The following is a 20,693-nucleotide window of genomic DNA, read 5'->3' as shown; positions in this document are numbered from 1 at the left end:
TCCAACAAAACCTTGATACACGAAACCCGAGTATTCGAACCATTTTACAGCTATCAAAAAATAAACTTTACATAAGTGCCCTGTACAAATTTTATGTTGTGAAATCGTTTATAAACTGAAATCCGAAGGCAGCGTGTGTGTCATGTTTTTCAGACTGGCTAAACACTGCCTTTATCGCTGGGTGCCTCCCCCAGGCAGCATGTGCACTGTTCCCACCAAATGACACAGATTTCAAAAATAAGCGTGATTAATTAGGAAGTGAAAGACTGACGTCAAAGTTCCAGCAGCGAGCTTTTCATGTGGTCATTTGCACGTAGTGGATATTATGAAGCCCTTAAAGGTCACCTAAAGAGCTCTGCAGGCCCTCTGAGTTAAACGGCTAAAGGCTATCTTAAGCAGTGTGGCACTGATGAGCTTAGTATGCCCTGAAAAGATGAATCATCACACTGGAAGGTGGCCACGGGATTGTATGAGTACTAATGTGGGTGGCAGCAACAACCCTGGCCCAGAAAATGTATTTAAAAAATGGAATCAATTACTGTGAAGATGTAAAGTTAAGTCCGGCTTAGGGCCCCATGCCCTCCTCTTGTTCAGTTTGTACTTACTGTTAAACATTAACTTGACAGGCTCACCAGCTGACAGAACGTTCCCCGAAGCTGTGCAAACCTCTAGATAACAATCACTTTCCTCAGAAGAGAGTGGAACGCCAGGAGAAAGGCTGGCTGAAATTGTGATTCTCAGAGGCTCTGAGTTGGCTTTCCTCTCTCTTTTTGTCTTCTCAGTGGCGGGAAAGCAGTGTGTGTGTGTGTGTGTGTGTGTGTGTGTGTGTGTGTGTGTGTGTGTGTGTGTGTTTGCATGTGTGTGTATGTGTGTGTATGTGTATGTATGTGTATGTGTTTGTGCATGTGTGTGCATGTGTGTGTGGGAGGAGCTCAGCATGTATCCATATTGAGGGCACAGGAGCTTTCGAGCAAGATTTCTAGGATCCTGTTCCCGCCTTGGGGTCATGAAGAGGACAGTGAGGCTGGTCCTGCATCTGCCCCCTGCTGCTGAGATCTCAGAATGGGAGCTCAGCTGCTTGCTGGGCTTGGCTGCTGCTGCTGCTCTTCTGTCCTGTATAGCCAGCACCTAGCACCTCAGATCCCATCTATCCCCAACAGGTACCCACTTCCCTGGCCACTGACACCTTCTGAAACAAGATGACCAGCACCAGCTCACTAAGCCTAAGGCTTGAACTAGGGCCCCTTGAATTCAGCTAAGGCCTGGATAGACCTCGCCATAAATCCTTAAAATAACAAAGTGCTCCAGTTCACTCTATGAAAAGACTGTCCAAATCCACCTAAAGATGGTTTGAGACCTACTTTTCAAGGATGGACATTCACAAAGTGAACCTTACAAGTCAGTGACCTTGGAAGACCACTAGTTAATTTCTCCATGCCATGAAAAAAAAAAAAAAAAAAAAAACGCCATCAGATACAAGCAGGGAGGCATCATGGCAGTCTGAGCCTACCCCTCCAACCCTAACACCTCTCATCTCTTCAGTGTCCGATAGAACAGTGTCTCCTCTCTCCCCATAACACTGAGGACACAGCTCTGCACTCTTAAAAATCTGTCTCCATGATGCCATCCTTCAGTGAAAAACTTATCTTTTGTGAGTGCTGGAACTAGAACCTATGGATCCAGCCATGGTAGGCAAGTTCTCTACCATCAAGGTACATCTCCAGACATTTATAACAATCTTTCTGTTTTTGAAAAACTAGGTATTGACCCTATGGTCCTCTGGCAAGGAGCCTTCATTCTTCTGTGGTGTTGATCAGGGTGCCTGGTTGGTCTCCCTACTCCTGTCTGTGATGCGTGTGGGGGTGGAGGAGGGAGGGGAGGAGAGGGGAGAGACAGACAGATGTGTGAGCATGGGCCCAAGCAGTCAGAGGCCACAGAAGGGCCTCGGGTGTCTTATCTCTTCCTTCTTACTCCCTTGAAACAGGGTCTCTTATTAAGGAAGATACTAGTCTTTTTTTTTTTTTTTTTTTTTTTTTTTTGACTAGGCTGGCTGGCTGGCCTGTCTCACCTGGGACTGGTGAGAGGTAAGGGTCTAAGCCTCATTTGGCTTTTCCATGAGTTCTGGAGACTCCAACTTAGGTTCTCACGCTTACACAGCTGGTACTGCACTATGGGCCAGTGAGCCATCTTCCCAGCCCAGTTTTTGTTTCATGAGAACTAAACAAACAAACAAACAAAGAAACAAACAAAAAAACCACTTCTCAATATCTGGTCACTTCCAGAACCAAACCAGTCATGAGCAATGTCTCTTCCTTGAACTTGACTCTACTTCCTAGTTTTTGTAGCAAAAATATGTACCTTTCCTTCCTTTTTTATTTTCTTCCTTCTTTTTTTTTGTCACTTGATTTTCTTTTTGTTCTTTCAGATGGGCTCACAGTATAGCCCTTGCTGGCCTCAGACTCACTATTAGAGCCTAGGCTGGTCTCAGCCTCGTAGTGATCCATCCTCCTGCCTCTGCCTCCTGAGGGCTGGGATCACACGGGCAAGCATCACTACACCACATGAGAATGATTTTTTTTCCCTTCTTGATGCTTCCTCCCAAGTCGACTGAGTTTCCCTGCTAGAGTATCACCGGAACGCCCCTTCTCACTCCTTCCCTGCTTGTGATCTACCTGCCTGATTAAGTGGCTTCAGAGACCTATATCCCTTCCTGTCCCCTTTTTGAAGCAAGGTGCACACAACTGTATATGTAATTTTGCTCTGTCTTCCCATGTCTCTCAGATAGGCAGATTTCACCACCTGTAGAGGAGGAAGAAGATGGGGCCTCGCAGAACAAGACTCAGGAAACACAGGAGATGGAAACATCCAAGTTGACAGAGTCTATGTGAAGGGCTCTATGCTGGCCCAGTGAGTCACCAGTTGGATCTAAGCTCTTGTCTAGTTACACAGTTCCTGGTGCCCACAGACCGTGGGCAACAAGAAGCATCACAATCCCCACAGCTAAGTGCAAAGAAAGTTCTCCTCAGGATCCTTAGAAAGGGTAATGTTGGGGAATACACTGCCCAAACACAAGCCACACCTTTGCTATTTGTTGCTCTTGTTAAATACCCTTACAAAAGAAACTAAAGGGAGAAGGGTTTATTTTGGCTCTTTGTTCCAGGGGACAGCCTATCATGGTGAAGTTAGAGCAGCAAGAGGCTGTACCATCTGGTCACATCCTGTACCCACAGTCAGGACACAGAGGGAGATGAATGCTTACACTCAGCTAGCTCTCTCCTTTGTATGCAGCTTAGAACCCAAGCCCAGGGACTGGTGCCACCCCAACTCTCACAAGCTACCATCAGCGGAACTTGAGAGAACCTTTTTCTTAACATGGTTAAGGAGAGTCACAGCTTAGAATTTATGCATATATGTTCTCAGTAGTCTGCTTCCTCCCATGGGACGTGTAGCCTCCCATGTGAGTAAAAGGACAAGATTCTTCTATGTACGCCAGGGAGACATCAGGCAGTAAGGAGTTAGTGCAATTTGTCCCAGCAAGCACATATACTGTAGCTTCTCAGATTTCGCTAATTCAACAGAGATTTACTAAGGCTTGCTAACGAACCTGCACAATGCAGCCAGCTGTGGGAACAGAAGACTCATTTTAAGGAAGCTAAGGGTCCTACCAAGGGCACTCTTGTTAGTTCCCAGGAGCTCCTACTCCTAAGTGAGAGCTGGATGTTTTAGACGGTGACCCTGGATGATACTGGGCAAGAAGTTGCAGGCGTGAGGCTGCAGCTGAGAGAGGCTGAACACAAGAAGGCTGTGAGGTGCAGCAGAGGGTGGCGCTGCTCATTGATGGTTCTTACATGCTTTTCCTTGTCCGACTTTGAAAGGATGTCAGCGATAATCATAGAAATGGGAGTCGTGCTAACAATGGCAGGAACGGGAGGAGCAGCTGCAGGAGCAGTAACTGCATCGGTAGATGTCCTCTCAGTGTCATCAGGAACAGGAGGCATAAGAGCACCACTGGTGTATTTCTTTCCCGTCTTCTTTTTCGTCTTAGATGATATAATGAAGGAAGCAGAGCCTGGCCTTAGATAGTGTGAACTCTCAGATACACCCTTGGCTTGACGTGCTGCAGATCGTACGAATATGGAAGAATCTCTTCCCTGCTTTATTTTCTGTTCAAAAAGAGCCAACAGTTATTCCCATTGCATCTCGTAGGTTGGTACCCCATCCCTTGCCCTCTCTCCGCCCACCGCCCCCAGCCCACCCCCGCGGCAGGAATCCCAGATGGGCAGTTACATTCTCAGTGGATGCTGATTGGTTCTTGTTGCTAGTTCCACAGCCCACCCTCGCCCACCTTGATTAGTAAATGGCACTGAATGTCCCTCTCTCCCTCCCATTGTTCCAGGAAAAACATAGAGACAGGTAGACATTCCTTGGCAGCACCTGTAAAGAAGGTCCTTGTAAAGCTGGTGAGGTGGCAGAGTGAGGTTCGTGTAAATGCGAGGAAAGGGGGGGAAGCGGAAGGGGGCGCTCTAGGGCTTGCAGCTACATGTCTGAGGAGTGGCTTGCTGGTTCTACTGTTATTTTCTTCCTTCCCCTCCCTACCTTCCTCAGGCTCTACCTCCCACTTACCTTTGTGTGTTTGTTTGTGTGGGCGCGTTTGTGCGTGCGTGCATGTGTGCGTGTATGCACGTGGTTGCTGGTGTCCTCAGAGTTCAGAAGAAGATGTGGGCTCCCGAGAAGCTGGAGTCCAAGGTGACTGTGTGCTAGGAAGCAGGCTCTTCAGGAGGGAGTGCAAGAGCAGTGTTTACTCTTGAGATCAAGCAGTGACATGTATAGATTCTTGCACCCAGAGAGATAATCATAGCAATAGAGATAGATGATAGGTAGATAATGTCACACAACCTTGGTCATCATACTGGCATACTTTCTTCTGAATTCTATTTCTTCTTTCTGTTTATTGATCTGTAAAAACCAAGGGCCATGCGGCCTGTTATCATTTGCAAAGATTAAAAAGGAGAAAGGTATTATATGCTAAATGTAATTAGAAACAAAAATTATACCGAGAAAAAAAAAAAGGCCCTTAAAAGAGGTGAACAGATATACATATAAGTGGGATTATTTCAATTATTAGCATCTATTTACTGCTTTTACACATAATAGATTATATAGATGCATGCGTTTGCTTGTTAACTGATGTTTTGATATTATTATAATCCTCATTATAGTTTTTAAAAATACAAGGTAATTTAACAGCCAATTCTCAGCAGTATAAAGAGTGAAATTTTTCTTTGAAAGTTAATACTGATTTCCAGACATAAAATAAGTCTATCAATATATATTTACTAATGCATGCTTCAATAATACTCATATTGTTTGATATGAATTTATAAGTAATACCAATGATTCTAAACATGACTAAATGTATTTGAAATTAAGAGGTGATAGGTATAGCCATTCATCTTATTAGTATCTAAGACTGCTCACTTTAAGCATTAGTCAGAACCCAATAGAAATATGTCTTATAACATCTTGCTGTCTGACAGGACAGTTACTGAAGTCCATGAAGGCCCATATTAAGTAGTTTAAGTGAGTTTGCAGTTAAACCTAATATTATACTTAAACCTTAGTGCAATAGCTTAAAAATTATTTTCTCCATAATCTTTAATATAGCGATTGTCAAATTCAATCCAGTTTCCACAGGAATTCAAACACTCCTTAGAATTCAAATACCCAAGTGCCCCACCCTGCTATGTACCATGTGATCACTACCTTCACAGCTGACTGCACTTGAAAAAAATTCAACAGCCATTCATGATAAAGAAAATAGTTCTCAGGAAACTAGTAACAAAAGAAAGCCCCTAAATGTATCAAATGCTTGCCATAGGAAACATAGACAAGATACAATTATTGATGAACTAATGCACTATTCTTCCACAGGCCTTGGAACAAGGCATCACTGCTGTTGAATACCATGCCGACAGTCTTAGCCACTGCCATAAGACACTACAAAGATATAAAAGGCATGAAGTATTTTTAAACTTTGCTAATATATGAAATCCAAATGAATCATCAAAACTATGATTGTAACTAATAGATGAATTCATCAAGGTTTCAAGACACAACATTGATATAGAAGTCAGTTGTACAGGGCCCAGAGAGATGGCTCAGGGGTTAATAGTACTGACTGCTTCCTCTTCCAGAGGTCCTGAGTTCATTTCCCAGCAACCACATGGTGGCTCACAACCATCTATAATGAGATCTGGTGTCTTCTGTCGTGCAGGTGTACATGCAGGCAGAATATTGTATACATAACAATAAACAAATCTTTTCAAAAAGTCAGTTGTGCTTTTTTTATATTAATACTAAGAACTAAAAATAACCTTAACTATCCCATATACAAGTTTCAAAAATACAAAATAATTAGAAATAAATTTAACACAATATATAAGATTTCAGTACTGAAAATGGCATATTGTTGGTGAGAATAAGATGCAAATGAATACTATAGACTCACACTTGCGGATATAATAAAAACCAATCTTTTGAACATAAAACTATCTCTAGAAATTTATATGAACATTGAGCATCTACAGCTTTCCAGGTGATTTTGGGGGAGAATAAAGTTTGGGAAGCTACTGTAGCCTATCTGAAGAACTGCCAAGCCCAGGTGTAGGAGTTGATGTACCATTTATAACAGAATAAGGAAACCGGAAACCATCACTGAATTCGTTTAAAGGCTCCGCCATGATAAATAAGATGAAAGAAAGTTTTTTTTTTTTCCCGCTACAAGTGGTATTGAAATAAATGGGTAACTACTTGGGGAAAAAAGGTGAAATTTCACCCCTATCTCACAAAATATACAAGTTATTTAATGCAAATAATATTCAACACAAGCTAAAAATTATCAGAGCTTAGAAAACATAAGAACTATCTCCCTGACTCTAGGGAGATATGTCAAAACAGAACAGACATCCATAAATGAAGCTTTAAAAAGTATAGTCATCAAACACATTATTGGCTCTCAGTACCCACATTGGTGGCTCTCAATGGCCTCCTGCAAATATCAGTGCCATTTTCTGGCCTCCTTGGGGACCTGCATTCATGTGCACCCACATACACACATACAAATAACTAAAAATAAATTTTTTTTAAAAAAATGAACAGAAAAAGTACAACTGAGTAGAAACTATCTAGAAATATGTATTAGAAATGGTTGCAGTTCAGGAACCAGTTTATGAGTTGTGTTGTAGGCACATGCTTGGCTTTTAACTACCACCAAATGTTGTCTGGTTACTCAGTTCGCCAGCTTTTCCTTACCAATGGTCAACTCAAAGCTTTAAAATGGACCGTTATTTTGAAATAATTGGAGAGTCATAGGCGACTAAGAAATAAGTGCGAGACCTTCTGCTTTACCCAATTTGCCCAATGGGAACACCTTGCAAAATATAGATACTATAATATTCCTACCAGAAATTTGACATGAACACAGTAGAGAAGGGCAACACTATTGCTTGTCTGACTGCAGATTGAGCAAAGCAAAATGCTGGGAACGCCTCCTCCTCAGACCCTCTGCTTCCTAATTCTCTTCCAAGTGGATGCCAAGGAGGCATGAATTCACACTAGCCAAGTGACCCGCAATTCCCTGACCTCCTCATTCAGACTTTGTGTGTGTGTGTGTGTGTGTGTGTGTGTGTGTGTGTGTGTGTGTGTGTGTGTAGTTCTATGAAATTTGATTCCATGCATGTTTGCAAATCTTGCATTACAGCCACAGGACAAAACAATTCCATGACCACCCAATGACCTTGAGTTCCCTTTTTAATAGCCACACCAACCTATGTAATTGACCTCTCACTCTTATCTGTAACCTTGGCAAGTGCTATTGTGGCTTGTAACCAATTTCTAAGCTACATTTCTTTTTCAAAATGTTATAAAAATGGGATAGTGAGAAGGATGAGTGTGTTACCCTGGCGGCCAAGCCTTTTCATCTCAAAGCATCCTCTTGAGGTTAGTCCAGGTTGTTGTCTGTATCACACATTTACTTCTGTTCATCGTGAAATTCTACTATGTGTTATAGAGGGCTCACAGTTCAATTATTCAACTATTGAAGGCTGTACGAGTTGCTTCCCACCCTTAACTATGATGAGCAAAGCTGATGACTACTTTTGTGCATGAATAAAAGTGTTCATTTTTTTCTCTGTGGAAAATCCATGAGTGTGATGCTGGGTGGCGTGTTTAGTGTTTAAGAGATGGCCAAACTTTCCCTCATGCTGTGGAGTTTTCTTTTTTCTTGCCAACTTGTTTATAGTCATTGTTATTTTCCTTTCTTTGTAACAGCACAGTTTGATAGGCTCACAGTGGTATCTTCCTGTGGCTTTGGTCTTCCTTTTCCTCCTGGCTAATGAGATTGGGCATTTTCCCATGTTGCCTTCAAGGGACTATCTGTTTATGTCTTTTGACTATCTTCCAATTGGATTGCTTTGCTACTGAGTTTTGAGAAGTCTTTCTGTATTCTCGATACTACACCTTAGGTGGGTGTATGGTTTGAGGATGTCCTCTTTCAAGTGTGCAGTTTGTGTTTTCATCTGCTTTGTGTGTTCCTTCATAGAGCAAAGGCTTCTGATTACACTGACTTGGACTTGTGAATTTGTGTTCTTGGAATGTTGTGTTTTGCTGCAATACCAGTATCAATGTGGGATTAGGGATGGAGACTTTGGGATGGTTACACAAACACACACATATGTAGTATTATATATTATATGTATAACCTAATAAATATAATACATATACATATATTCAATTTATTAGAATGGCTATGTATATGTATATGTATATGTATTATTAGCAATTGCTATCTACCAATGGAAGGTCCAAGAACCCAGTAGCTGTTCAGTCCATGAGGTTAGATGTCTCAGCCTGTCTTCAGTATATGCCAGAATCCTGAAGAAGTAGGCCAGTGAAGGAATGGGCTGCTTCCAATGATTTTAATTAAGGAAAAAATTTCTCTCAGGTGCATGCAGGCACTTGGGTTTTAGTTTGATTCCAGATGTAGTTAAATTGACAACCATAAACAGCCATCACAATTGCTTTGTAAAAGCTGAGCTACTTACACACTAATAAACATTACTGAGCCACAACTCGTAATTCTTTTTATATGCAGCAAATTTCCATTTTCTAGTATTTTGTCACCATCTCTGTTTAGATTTGTCATCATGGAGAGACTCATCTCATAAGCCCACTAGGAAGTAATATTTTCTTTCCCAAAATCCAATGTGAGAAGCTACAAATGTTCACTAGAAATTTTCTAATGAGAACATCTAAGCCTGGAGGTTTCTTCCCAGAGGATCGGCTTCAGGTATGTTATGGTGGCTTGTTCCATGGTTAATGTTGGTTTTCTTTTCTTTCTTTTCTTTTTTGTTTTACTTTTTTTTAAAAAGTGTTTCACTGCATAACCCTGGCTAGGCTAGTTGGCCTCGGATTTTCTATGTAGACCAGAATAGACTCTAATTCACACAAAAAAAACTGCTTGCCCTGGCCTCCCAACTGCCTCAGTTCTTAACATTGAAACATCTAAGAACATAATATTGTTTGTTGTTTTTTATGACTGTTCTTCAAATTTTTTAGTCCTTTAAGAATTTTCTATAGTATATTTTGATCACATTCACTCTCCTCCCTTTCTCTACTCAACCAGGCCAATTCTGTGTCTTTTTTCCTTCACCCATCAAGTCCAGTTTGTGCTGCCCATATTTTCTTAGCTGTGTGGCCTTCCCATGGGGACACAATATTAAAGATAGCCGATTCTTCTCCGCCACCCTAGTAGCTCAGCTCCTCACCTACAGATAGAACTCCATGTATACACACTCTTTCCCTGCTGAGATTCGGACTGCCTTCAGGTTATCAGCTCACCTTGGCACATCAAGTTGCCATAGGACCAGATGCATCTTCTCCCACTGAGACTTGACAAGGCAGCCCAGTTAGGGGCAAGGAATCCAAAGGCAGGCAACAGAGTCAGAGATAGCCCTGCTCCTGCTGTTAGGAGTCCCACATGAAGACCAAGCTGCACATCTGTTACATATATGTGGAGGGCCAAGGTTCGTCCCATACATGCTCTGTGGTTTGTGTTCAGTCTCTATGAGACCCTATGGATCCAGGTTAGTTGAGTCTGTAGATTTTTTGCAGTGTGCTTGACCTCTCTGGCTCCATCACTCCTTCCTCCCTCACTTCCACAAAATTCCTAAGCTCCATCTAATGCTTGGCTGTTGGTCTCTGATTTGTTTCCATCAGTTGCTCAGTGAAGCCTCTCAGTTGTGCTAGGCTCCTGTCTGCAAGTATAGCAGAATATCATTAATAGTGTTGGTGGTGGGCTCTCTCTCCTGGCATGGGTCTCAAGTTGGGCCAGTCATTGGTTGGCCATTCATTCCCTCAATTTCTGCTCCATCTTTATCCTTGCATATCTCATATGCAGGACAAATTGTGAGTTGAAGGTTTTGTGGTTGGGTTGGTGTTCACACCCTCCATTGGAAGTCTTGCCTGGTTACAGGAGGTGACCATTTCAGGTTCCATGTGCCCTATTACTAGGAGTTTTAGCTAGGGTCACCCTGATAGATTCCTGGGAGTTTCTCTTGACCTAGTTTTCTAGCTTGTCCCAGAGATGCACCCTTACCAATTCCAGTTCTTTCTCCCTCCATCCTCCTCACACTTGATCACACCTGTTGTTCCCCTCCCCACCCCCTTCACACCCTGCTCCCCCCTTCCTCCACCCTGATGTCTATTCTATTTCACATTCTTAGTGAGATTTCAGCTTCCTCTTTTGGGCTATCCTTGTTACTTAACTTCTTTGAGTCTGTAGATTGTAGCACGGTTATCCTGTAATTTATGGCTAATATCTGCTTATAAGTTAGTGTATACCATGTTTGTCTTTCTGAGTCTTGGTTACCTTGCTTAGGGCAATATTTTCTAGTTCCATCTATTTGCCTGCAAATTTCACGATGTCCTTGTTTTTAATAGCTGAATAATATTCAGTTGTGTAAATGTATCACATTTTCTTTATCCATTCTTTGGTTGAGAGACATCTAGGTTGTTTCCAGTTTCTGGCTCTTATGAATAGAGCTGTCATGAACATAATTGAGCAAATGTCCTTGTGGTAGGATGGAGCATCTTTTGGGCATATGCCCAGGGATGGTTTAGCTGGGTCTTGAGGTAGAACAATTCCTAATTTTCTGAGAAAGTGACAGATTAATTTCCAATGTGGTTGTACAAGTTCATCCACTGCTTCTCTCTCTTACTCTTTTTGTTTGTTTGTTTGTTTGTTTAAGGCAAGGTTTCTCTGTGTAGCCCATCTGTCCTGAACTTGCTTTGTATACCAGGCTGGTCTCAAACTCACAGAGATCTTCCTACTTCTTCCTACCTGAGTGCTGGGGTTAGAGGAGTGCATCACTGTTTTAGCTGTCTCTTACACTCTTTCTGCCCCCTCTTTTGCAATAACTCCTGAGCCTTGGGAGGAAAGGATGTGATACAGATGTCCTGTTTTCTTGAAGGCAGTATTTCTTATCATTTCACCCATTTTGGAGTTTCACTCATCTCTTTATACAGTTTAGTCTTGGGAAAGATTTATCGATTATGTTGATTTCTTTCAGGGACTCATCTCTTTGTTCAATGACTTCTGTTTTTTTGTTTTTGTTTTGTTTTGTTTTGTTTTTGCTTTCAGTTTTAATGATCTCTGCTATGATCATTATTATTTGCTTCTTTGATGTGATTGGAGTCTATCTTGCTCTTTTTCTAAATTCTTGAGGCAGGCAGGAAATCACTGTTTCCTTTGTTCTAGTATGTGGGTCCCTAGTGCTATGTTCCTTGCAGCACCACTTTGTCTGTAAATTACATATCTAGCATATCTTACTTTTTATTTTGTTTTTAAAATTTACATCAATTCATGACTTGTTTGGAAGTGTGTCGTTTAATAGCCAAATATCTGGAGATTGTCCTCTTTTTATTTGGTTACTAAGCTAGACTCATTATTACTGGAGAACATGTTGTTTGAAATGTTGTTATGATCACATTCAGGTTTATGTTATGGATATGGCCTATAGTGATGACTCTTAGTGCCATAGACTCCTGAGAAAATTCATGTTCTACTGGAGTTAGGAGGTGTCTTCTATAGAACAATTTGGATCCCTGATGGCTTGTATTTCACATGTCTCAGTTCATCCCCATTTCTTTTATTCTCTGTGGTTACTGAGACAATTTTAAAGATGTCCCACGGGTGCTGCCTGACCAGGGATGTCTCTAAGGAGAGCAGTGGGGGATTGAACTAAGGAGAGACAGAACTAATGCTCTCATGTCGGGCCTGCTGAACATCTTACCAATAGTATCTGATTGAGAAGGTAAGAGCAGGTACTAGGGCACAGTGCATCATCTCACATAGTGCTGCTTAACAGTCCTGCGTCTCCTTAGAGAGGTGGGTAATAACACTTATACTTAGTAGTCCTTATGGCTGGAATGCAAGGTGTCCTTCATGGACTTCTGCGTTCGAACGCTTAGTCCCCAGCTGTTGGCTCTCAACTTTCCCAATGCTACAACCCTTTACTATACTTCATCACGCTGTGGTGACACCGCCCCCCCCATAAAATTATCTCGTTGCTGTATCACAACAGTAATTTTGCTACTGCTGTGGATCACAATGTAAATATCTGATATATATTATCCATGTCCCTCCCACGGGGCTGAGACTCACAGGTTGAGAACAAATCCTTTGAGAGTCGGGTAGAGCTGAAGGAAGTGGAGGAGACAAGAGGATGGTACTGGGTGTTCCTTCTATCACTCTCCTCAATTCCCTTGAGACAAGGTCTCTCACTGAACCTAGAACATAATGGTTTTTTTTAGCTGGATTGGCAGCCAGCATGCCCCTACAATACTCATGGCTTTATCTCCCACCCCAGCACTGGAGTTACTGTCATGCATGAAAACACCTGGAACTCAGGTCCCCAGACTTACCTAGTAAGTGCTTTACCAACTGTGCCATCTCTCTAGCCTCAGTATCTGGAACTTTCTGCCTGAGCCTAACATTAATGGCATAGTCCATTAAGATATATTGATGTAGCCAGGTGTGGTGGTAGAGTTTTATTTACTTATTAACTTTACAGCCTGATCCCAGCCCCCACATTCCTCTCCTCCAAATCCTGCCTTCACGACCCCCCTACTCCCATTCCTCCTTCTTCTCAGAGAAGAGGAGACCCCCAAGGGGAACCAACATACCCTGGCACCTCAAGTCACAGCAGGACTAAATTCATCCTCTCCCACTAAGGCCAGTCAAGGCAGTCCAACTAGGGGAAAGGGATCCAAAGGCAGACAACAGAGTTACAGACAACTCCTACTCCTGTTCTTAGGGGACCCCCATGATGACCATGCTGCACTGCTGTACATCTGCTACATATGTATTGGGGGGGGGCTAGGTCCAGCTCATGCAAGCATTTTCGTTGGTGGTTCAGATTCTGTGAGCCCCCATGGGCCCGGGTTAGTTTACTCTGTAGGTCTTCTTGTGTCCTTGACCCCTCTAGCTCCCTCAATCCTTCCTCCTACTCTTCCACAAAGCTCTCCTAGCTCAGCCTATTGTTTGGCTGTGGGTCTCTGCATCTGTTTCCACCAGCTGCTGAATGAAGCCTCTCAGAAGACAATTATGCTAGGCTCCTGTCTGCCAGCATACCAGAGTATTATTAATAGTGAAAGGGATTGGCTCTCTCCCATGAACTAAGTAGGTCTCAAGTTGGGGCAGTCATTGGTTTGCCATTCCCTCAATCTCTACTCCATCTTTATCCCTATACTTCTTGTAGGCAAATTTTGGGTAGAAGATTTTATGGGTGGGTTGGTGTCCCCATCCCTCCACTGGAAGCACCACCTGGCTACAAGAGGTGGCAACTTCAGGCTCCCTACCCCCCTGTTGTTAGGAATACCAGCTAGGGCACCCCCATAGACTCCCTTGTCCCAGGGATGCTCCAGCTAGAGATGTCCATTCCCTGTCCTGGTCCTCCCCTCCTCCCCACTCTCCTCACACTTGATCCCTGCTTCTGATGCCCTCCCCACATCTTCTCCTATACAACTCCCTCCCTCCACCTACTTCAGATGTCTGTTTTATTTCCCCTTCTGAGTGAGATTCCGGCATCCTCTTTTGGGCCTCCTTATTACTTAGCTCCTTTGGGTCTGTGGATTATAGCCTGGTTATCCTGTAATTTATGGCTAATATCTACTTATGAGTACATACCATGGGTGTCTTTTTAGGTCTAGGTTACCTCACTCGGGATTTTTTTTTCTAGTTCTATCCATTTGCCTGCAAATTGCATAATGTCTTTGTTTTTCACCATTGAGTCACATTCCACTGTATAAACGGACCACATTTTCTTTATTCGTTTTTTGTTTGAGAGACATCTGGATTGTTTCCAGTTTCTGGCTATTATGCATAAAGCAGCAATGAACATAGTTGAGCACATAGCTGAGCAAGTGTCTTTGTTGTATGGTGAAACATCTTTTGGGTATATGCTCAGGATTGGTATAGCTGGGTCTTGAGGTAGAGGTGTTCCCAATTTTCTGAGAAAGCACCAATTTGATTTCCACAGTAGTTGTGTACTCCTACCATCAATGGAGGAGTGTTCCCCTTTCTCCACATTTTCACCAGCCTGTGCTGCCCCTTGAGTTTTTGATCTTAGTTGTTCTGATAGGTATAAGACGGAATCTCAGAATCGTTTTGATTTGCATTTCCCTGATGACTAAGGGCGTTGAGCATTTCAAGTGCTTCTGTTTGTTGTTGATTTTAAAGATGCATTTACTTTTTACATGAAACTTTTTTGTTTGTTTTTGTTTTTCAAGACAGGGTTTCTCTGTGTAGCCTTGGCTACCTAGACTTGCTTTGTAGACCATGCTAGCCTCAAACTCACAGCAATCTGCCTGTCTCTGCCTCCCAAGTGCTGGGATTAAAGGCATGTGCCACCATGCCCGGCTGCATGAGACTCTTTTTTTTTTTAATACTTTTATTTTAGTACACATGTATAAAACAAACTACATACAGCAGGGAGAACCATGTGACAATCATGAGATTGAGTTCAATGTATGTTACAGTCATAGTGAACTGGCCATCTGCATTCGTCCCTTTTGAAGTAACTGTCTTTCCTGTCTTGTTGGGTCTAAATTTCTGAATGAAATTCAATATCTGTCCTATCTCAACTCTAATAGCTTAACTTCTTTAACTTAATCTAAGATGATCTTGTCCCCTAACTAACTAAACTTGGTTGTAAAACTATACTATCTTGTTTTCAGTGCCCCTCAGAGACTTGAGAAGGAATAAAACTTAAATTCCTGAGTGAACCAGCTCTTAATAGACCAGAAAATGTTTTGGAAAAGGTAACAGAAAACCACGGAACAGAAGCCTTTCAGTGAGAACATAGATGTATCTAACATGATGGCCAGTTCTACTTTCTTCCACTCCTTTACACGGTACTGCAGTCACACTCTGGTTTATGGAAAAACACAGCATAGCGTGAAACAACAGTGCCAAAGGTCTCAAAAGTTGCCTCCCTCTAAAGCAGCGTCAATGCCTGAGGGAAGCAGGTCCACCATGGCAACCTTGGTCCCAGTGATGGACTTAAGCTCATGCCCCTAATGAAAACTCCAACCCCCAAAGTAGTTCTCAGCATCCTAAATATCTAGTGCTGCCCCCCCCCCTCCCTTTTTGTAGGCAGGCTCTTGCTGCTTGGCAACAAGCTTGGTGCTCAACAAACTTCTAAACAACAAAATAAAGTAGAATTGGTTCCCCTGTGGGCAATACAATAGCACCCGTTGAACACTTACAGTTTAAAAAAAAAAAAAGAAGGAAAGGGCATGGGGGCTACCTCCAGTGCAGGCACAGATTCACGGCTGGAGGGATGCGGTGCTTCTGGGTTGCTGCTGAGAAACTAATCCCCCCCCCCCAAAAAAAGCACACACTTTCGTTTAATCACTACATGTGTATTTAGCTCTTTTTGGAAATAGAGCCTCGTCTTTGCAAGAAGGCAGAGGAAGATAAACTGTGAGAATACCAGAAATCAACCAAGTATACTCAAAAGAGAGTTGTCTTTTATATGCAGGTATTTAGAAGTCAAGGGCCCCAACTAACACATTTGCTAACACGTGAATAGTGAATAGTGGGTCTTAGTTCTTTCCCCTAGCCTGAATTCCCAAGTTGGTTTCATAGAAGGCTTCATTGTAATCTAGGACTATTGTCTTGCATTAATGTCTATGACAAGGAACCCAAAACACAGGGTGCCCCCGAGTAACAAAACAGAGTTAGGGAGACAGTCACAACTTGGCACAAGCGTGGCAGGCTGTGGAAAAGCAACATTTCAATATGTGAAATGGCGTGGATTTCCTGGGAGCAACCTATTCTCTTGCAGACAGTGTCATATTCTTTCCAAGCACATTTCAGACCCAAGTCAAGCTGTGTTTTATTTTTTATTATAATAAACACAGTTTACTGTAACAAAGACATACTAGTGGCAGTCAGCTGACAGGCAGCACGGCACCAGGAGCTGGTGGTGAGGGCCTGGGGGTGGGGAGTCAACTGATAAAAGACCAGCCGTCTGGAAAGTTCTCTTAAAAGAGCATAAAAAAGGCAGTGTTTTCTTATGAGACTAACACAGAATGCCAAAATATCTAGCTGGGCTCTTTTCTTGTTGTCACTTACTGCAATTTGTAACTAAAAATAGAAAAATCCTTCAGAAACCTGGGATCTCAAATTCCACTTTGATTTTTAGATTTCCAGAATAAATTGAAAATAATTTTATACACTAAGTGGTGAGCCTGCTTCTTACCCCCAGGGTCTTACTTCCTCTTCATCACAATGACATTTCGACTTTCCTGCAAACGCCTAATTAAAACTCTCCGTAGTTACCCCGTACACTCAGGATTTTGTTGAAGGAGGGAGAAAATGTTGCAGCAGTTGTTAAACGTGAGCATTCACCTAAACCATTCAGGTTAAATTAAAGTTGGGTTCAACTGAATTCAGATTCCTTAGGGGGGAAAATATAAATAATCTTACCATATCTTGAAGGGCCACCCTTTCATAATCCAGCTCGTATCTTAATCTGTCTCTACTGTCCATTAACTGTAATAGAGAAAATTATGACATTTGGATTAAAGACAAGGAACACAACACCCAAAGCGTTTTCCTCAGCAGAATGTAGCAAAACCACATTTTAATACGGGAGGAAAATAGATCCGAATGTGATCAAAGGAAAAATTAATTTCCAACAGATTATTGTGTTCTAACAATATTATATAAGCAAGCAAATGCACAAAACAATGCCAATATGCCCAGAACTGCTCTTGTCACCTCATGATGTAGTAGTGACGTCTACTCCTCTTAACTTTCTGAGTGGCACATTCTCTTGCTTCAAGTTTTGATGCTATGTTTATTTGCATATCAAACCACTTGTTTTGACTGAAAATTCTCCTTAAACCTACACATTTACCTGTCCTTAAGCAGCTTTTTTTTTTTCTTTGTAGTTGAAACAATTGCTGTTTGTGTTGGTAAAATTCAAACCTTAATTTAGATCTTTGTTCAACTTAATCAATTAACTGTATTTACTAAGCTGATTAACATCTCTAGAGTCACTGTTCAAAACTCATATTAGCTTCTGTTTATCCAAGTCACCCTGGCTCAGAGCCCCTCTCCCCTCTGCCTATGCCTCCTGATGAAACAAAAGCCTCAGCCTAGTTCAGGTTTCTCCAGCGACTGAGGAGGCACCCGACCCTTTGGCATGAGTGACCCTTTCCAGTGTGCCTGAGCATTCTTATCTCTTCCTCTTTTGTATCCCTGCCCCCCCCCCCCCCGCTAGTGAATCCATACACCTTGCCCTTTTAGAAGTGCCTTCTCACTGTCCTTCTGTTCTCCCCCCTCCCTCCCCCTCCTTCCCTCCCTCCTTCTCCTCTCTCTCCTCTTTCCTCTCTCCCCTCTCTCACTTCTCTCCTGTCTCTCTCCCCTCTCCCCCTCCCTCCTCTCCTCTCCACTCCTCTTCTTCCTCTCTCTCTCTCTCTCTCTCTCTCTCTCTCTCTCTCTCTCTCTCTCTCTCTCTCTCTCTCTCCTCTCTCTCTCTCTCCTATCTAGCTCAGCTTGCTTTGATCTCCTCCTACCTCCTGAAGCTCCCTCAGCTGGCTGGCTGGGCATCACATTTGTACTGTGCTCTCTGCCTCCTGGTCTGCCACCTACTAGAATGAAGCCTTAAGAAGGGGACTGTGAGGCGGCAGCAGATGGAACATAGACTTACAGACTCGCTTGTTAAGTCACCTGAACTAAAACTTGAAAGCGACTGAATTCTATACTCTAGGACGCTTATGCCAGACGCGGTCTCATTTTTCAACTTGGATTTTTAGTACATCTACTGATAAAAAGAAGGGAACTCATATCTTAGTTGAAGCTTTTGGGTGCCTGCCTTGTCCCCAGGCACTAGTCTTCCTCTTCCTGCTCCACCACAGATCCTCGCATTGTCATCTCAACAGGTCTCTATGGCAGGAGCCAGCCACGCTTCATTTCCAAAAGTGCTCACACCACACACTCACACCTGGCCTCCAGCTCTTGTGCCCCCTTGGCCTCTGGAGAATAACAGCTTGGACATCCTTCTCAAGAGGACCACATATGAAAGAGTATGGGACCATTTGCAAAGGTTTTCTAGAACCTTCTAGTTGAAACCAGGCCTCTCTTCTCTCTGTATCACTCTTGTCTGTGGTCTTGGTCTGTACCTTCATAGAAGGTGAGATGTGTGTGTGTGTGTGTGTGTGTGTGTGTGCGTGTGTGTGTGTGTGTGTATCCACACATCTTAATTTTTTTCTAGCAGCAGTGTAGAGTGTGACAGTAAAAGCAACAACAACAAAAAATAAAACAAAAGCAATAAACATTACTGAATTTATTTACTGAAGGGTGTTGGGAACAAACCAGCAAAAATCTGTTTTCTCTTGTCCGACAAGGTCTGATCTGCCCTCTGGTTGGCAAACACCTTTCACAAACATTATTATCTCTACATACATAGTAAGGCCGAACAAAAGAGGAAGAAGGGGGCAAGAACTTGTCCACAGGGACACAAAATCAGAAATAAATCAGGAACCCAGGTGTCTAGATTCCTTTCTCTGCTTAATAAGTGAGTCTACCATCCGTCTCTATGGAATTCCAGGGGTTGTAAGGAAAAGCAAAGGAAAACACAGGCCTTCCAGAAGGCGACTGAGCTAAAGAGATCTGCTGCACTATAGCAGACTGTAGTGAAAGGTTCAATAACCCTTTCACAGGGGTCGCATATCAGATATCCTGCATATCAAATCTATTTACATTATGATTCATAACTAGCAAAATTATAGTTATGAAGTGGCAACAAAAGAACTTTATGGTTGGGGCTCACCACAACATAAAGAGCTAAATTAAAGGGTAGTGGCATTAGGAAGGTTGAGAACCACTGTGAATAGAGATGGCAAACAGAAATACATTGTGAGTCATATACATAAATTCAATTTTATAGCAGCCCTACTAAAAATTAAAACATAGTTTAAAAGTATATTTCATCTATCCCCATATATACCCCCAATTTAATATCAACACCCAGTGAATATTAAAATTAGGAAAGAAATTCATATCTTATATGTTTTTTAAAAAAACAGTGTATATCTTTTTTAACTCAGATCTCTTATTGTTTGTTTGTTTGTTTGTTTGTTTGTTTTGAGACAGGGCTTCTCCGTGTTAGCCTTGGCTGTCCTGAACTCGCTTTGTAGACCAGGCTGACCTCAAACTCACAGCAATCTGCCTACTTTTGCCTCTCAAGTGCTGGGATTAAAGGCCTGCGCCACCATGCCCGGCTCAATTCAGATATCTTGCATATCAGATATTTATATTATGATTCTGAACAGTAGCAAAAATTATAGTTACGAAGTATCAACAAAAATAACTTTAAGGTTGGGCGTCAGCACCACCTGTATTAAAGGATGGCAGAAACAAGTTTGAGAGTTCAATTCTTATCCATGTATATTTCAGAAAACTTACAAAGGAGAAGGCAGATTTGTTATGTAAATTATGGAAAATATGAAGTTTTTTTTTTCATTCATTGAAACAAGCATAGGTTTTTTTTTTTTTTTTCTATTTAAGTTTAAAATGGTTCAAAATGAATGCCCTCAAATGTTGCAAGTGTCCAGGGGCCACATGTGGCCAGGAGGTGGCCCTGGACAGTGCCAACCTAGAGCGTGAGGCAGTCTGTGCCTCACGGGTTTCAGCTTACACAAGGAATAGACTGCACCCTTGAGGACTTAACAGGGACATTTCCAACTTTGACTTCGTGTTGTATTCCATGCAGACTAGACTGTAACTCATTGTCACAAGATACAGTGAAGATGAGTGGCCTGAGGACCTTTCTTCTTCTTCTTCTTCTTCTTCTTCTTCTTCTTCTTCTTCTTCTTCTTCTTCTTCTTCTTCTTCTTCTTTAAAAACAATTTATTATTTTATTTTCTGTACATTGGAGTTTTGTCTGCATGTGTGTCTGTGTGAACGTGTCAGTTGGAGTTACAAACAGTTGTGAGCTGCCATGTGGGTGCTGGGAATTGAGGGTGCAGGTCCTCTTAACCACTGAGCCAGCTCTTCAGCCCCTGAGGAACTTTCTAAATGAACCACGTATGTCCCTCCAGGTACAGCGAGACTGGACAGAATC

The 20,693-nt window shown here is 42.3% G+C and overlaps 1 protein-coding gene across 1 annotated transcript in view; it reads right to left on the bottom strand.

The window, feature by feature from the left end:
* C9H10orf67 (chromosome 9 C10orf67 homolog) overlaps positions 1-20,693 on the bottom strand; it is an 81,476-nt gene that overhangs the window by 23,439 nt on the left and 37,344 nt on the right. The window contains exons 8-9 of the mRNA XM_051150868.1: positions 17,051-17,116; positions 3,849-4,163 (exon numbers count right to left, since the gene is read on the bottom strand). Of these exons, the coding sequence (XP_051006825.1) occupies positions 3,849-4,163; positions 17,051-17,116 (381 nt within the window). The remainder of the gene's footprint in view (positions 1-3,848; positions 4,164-17,050; positions 17,117-20,693) is intronic.

Source organism: Acomys russatus, chromosome 9, assembly GCF_903995435.1.
Source record: "Acomys russatus chromosome 9, mAcoRus1.1, whole genome shotgun sequence".
NCBI lineage: Eukaryota > Metazoa > Chordata > Mammalia > Rodentia > Muridae > Acomys > Acomys russatus.
Note: the sequence above shows the minus strand (reverse complement) of the source record. Positions and strands in the feature narration are given on the sequence as shown.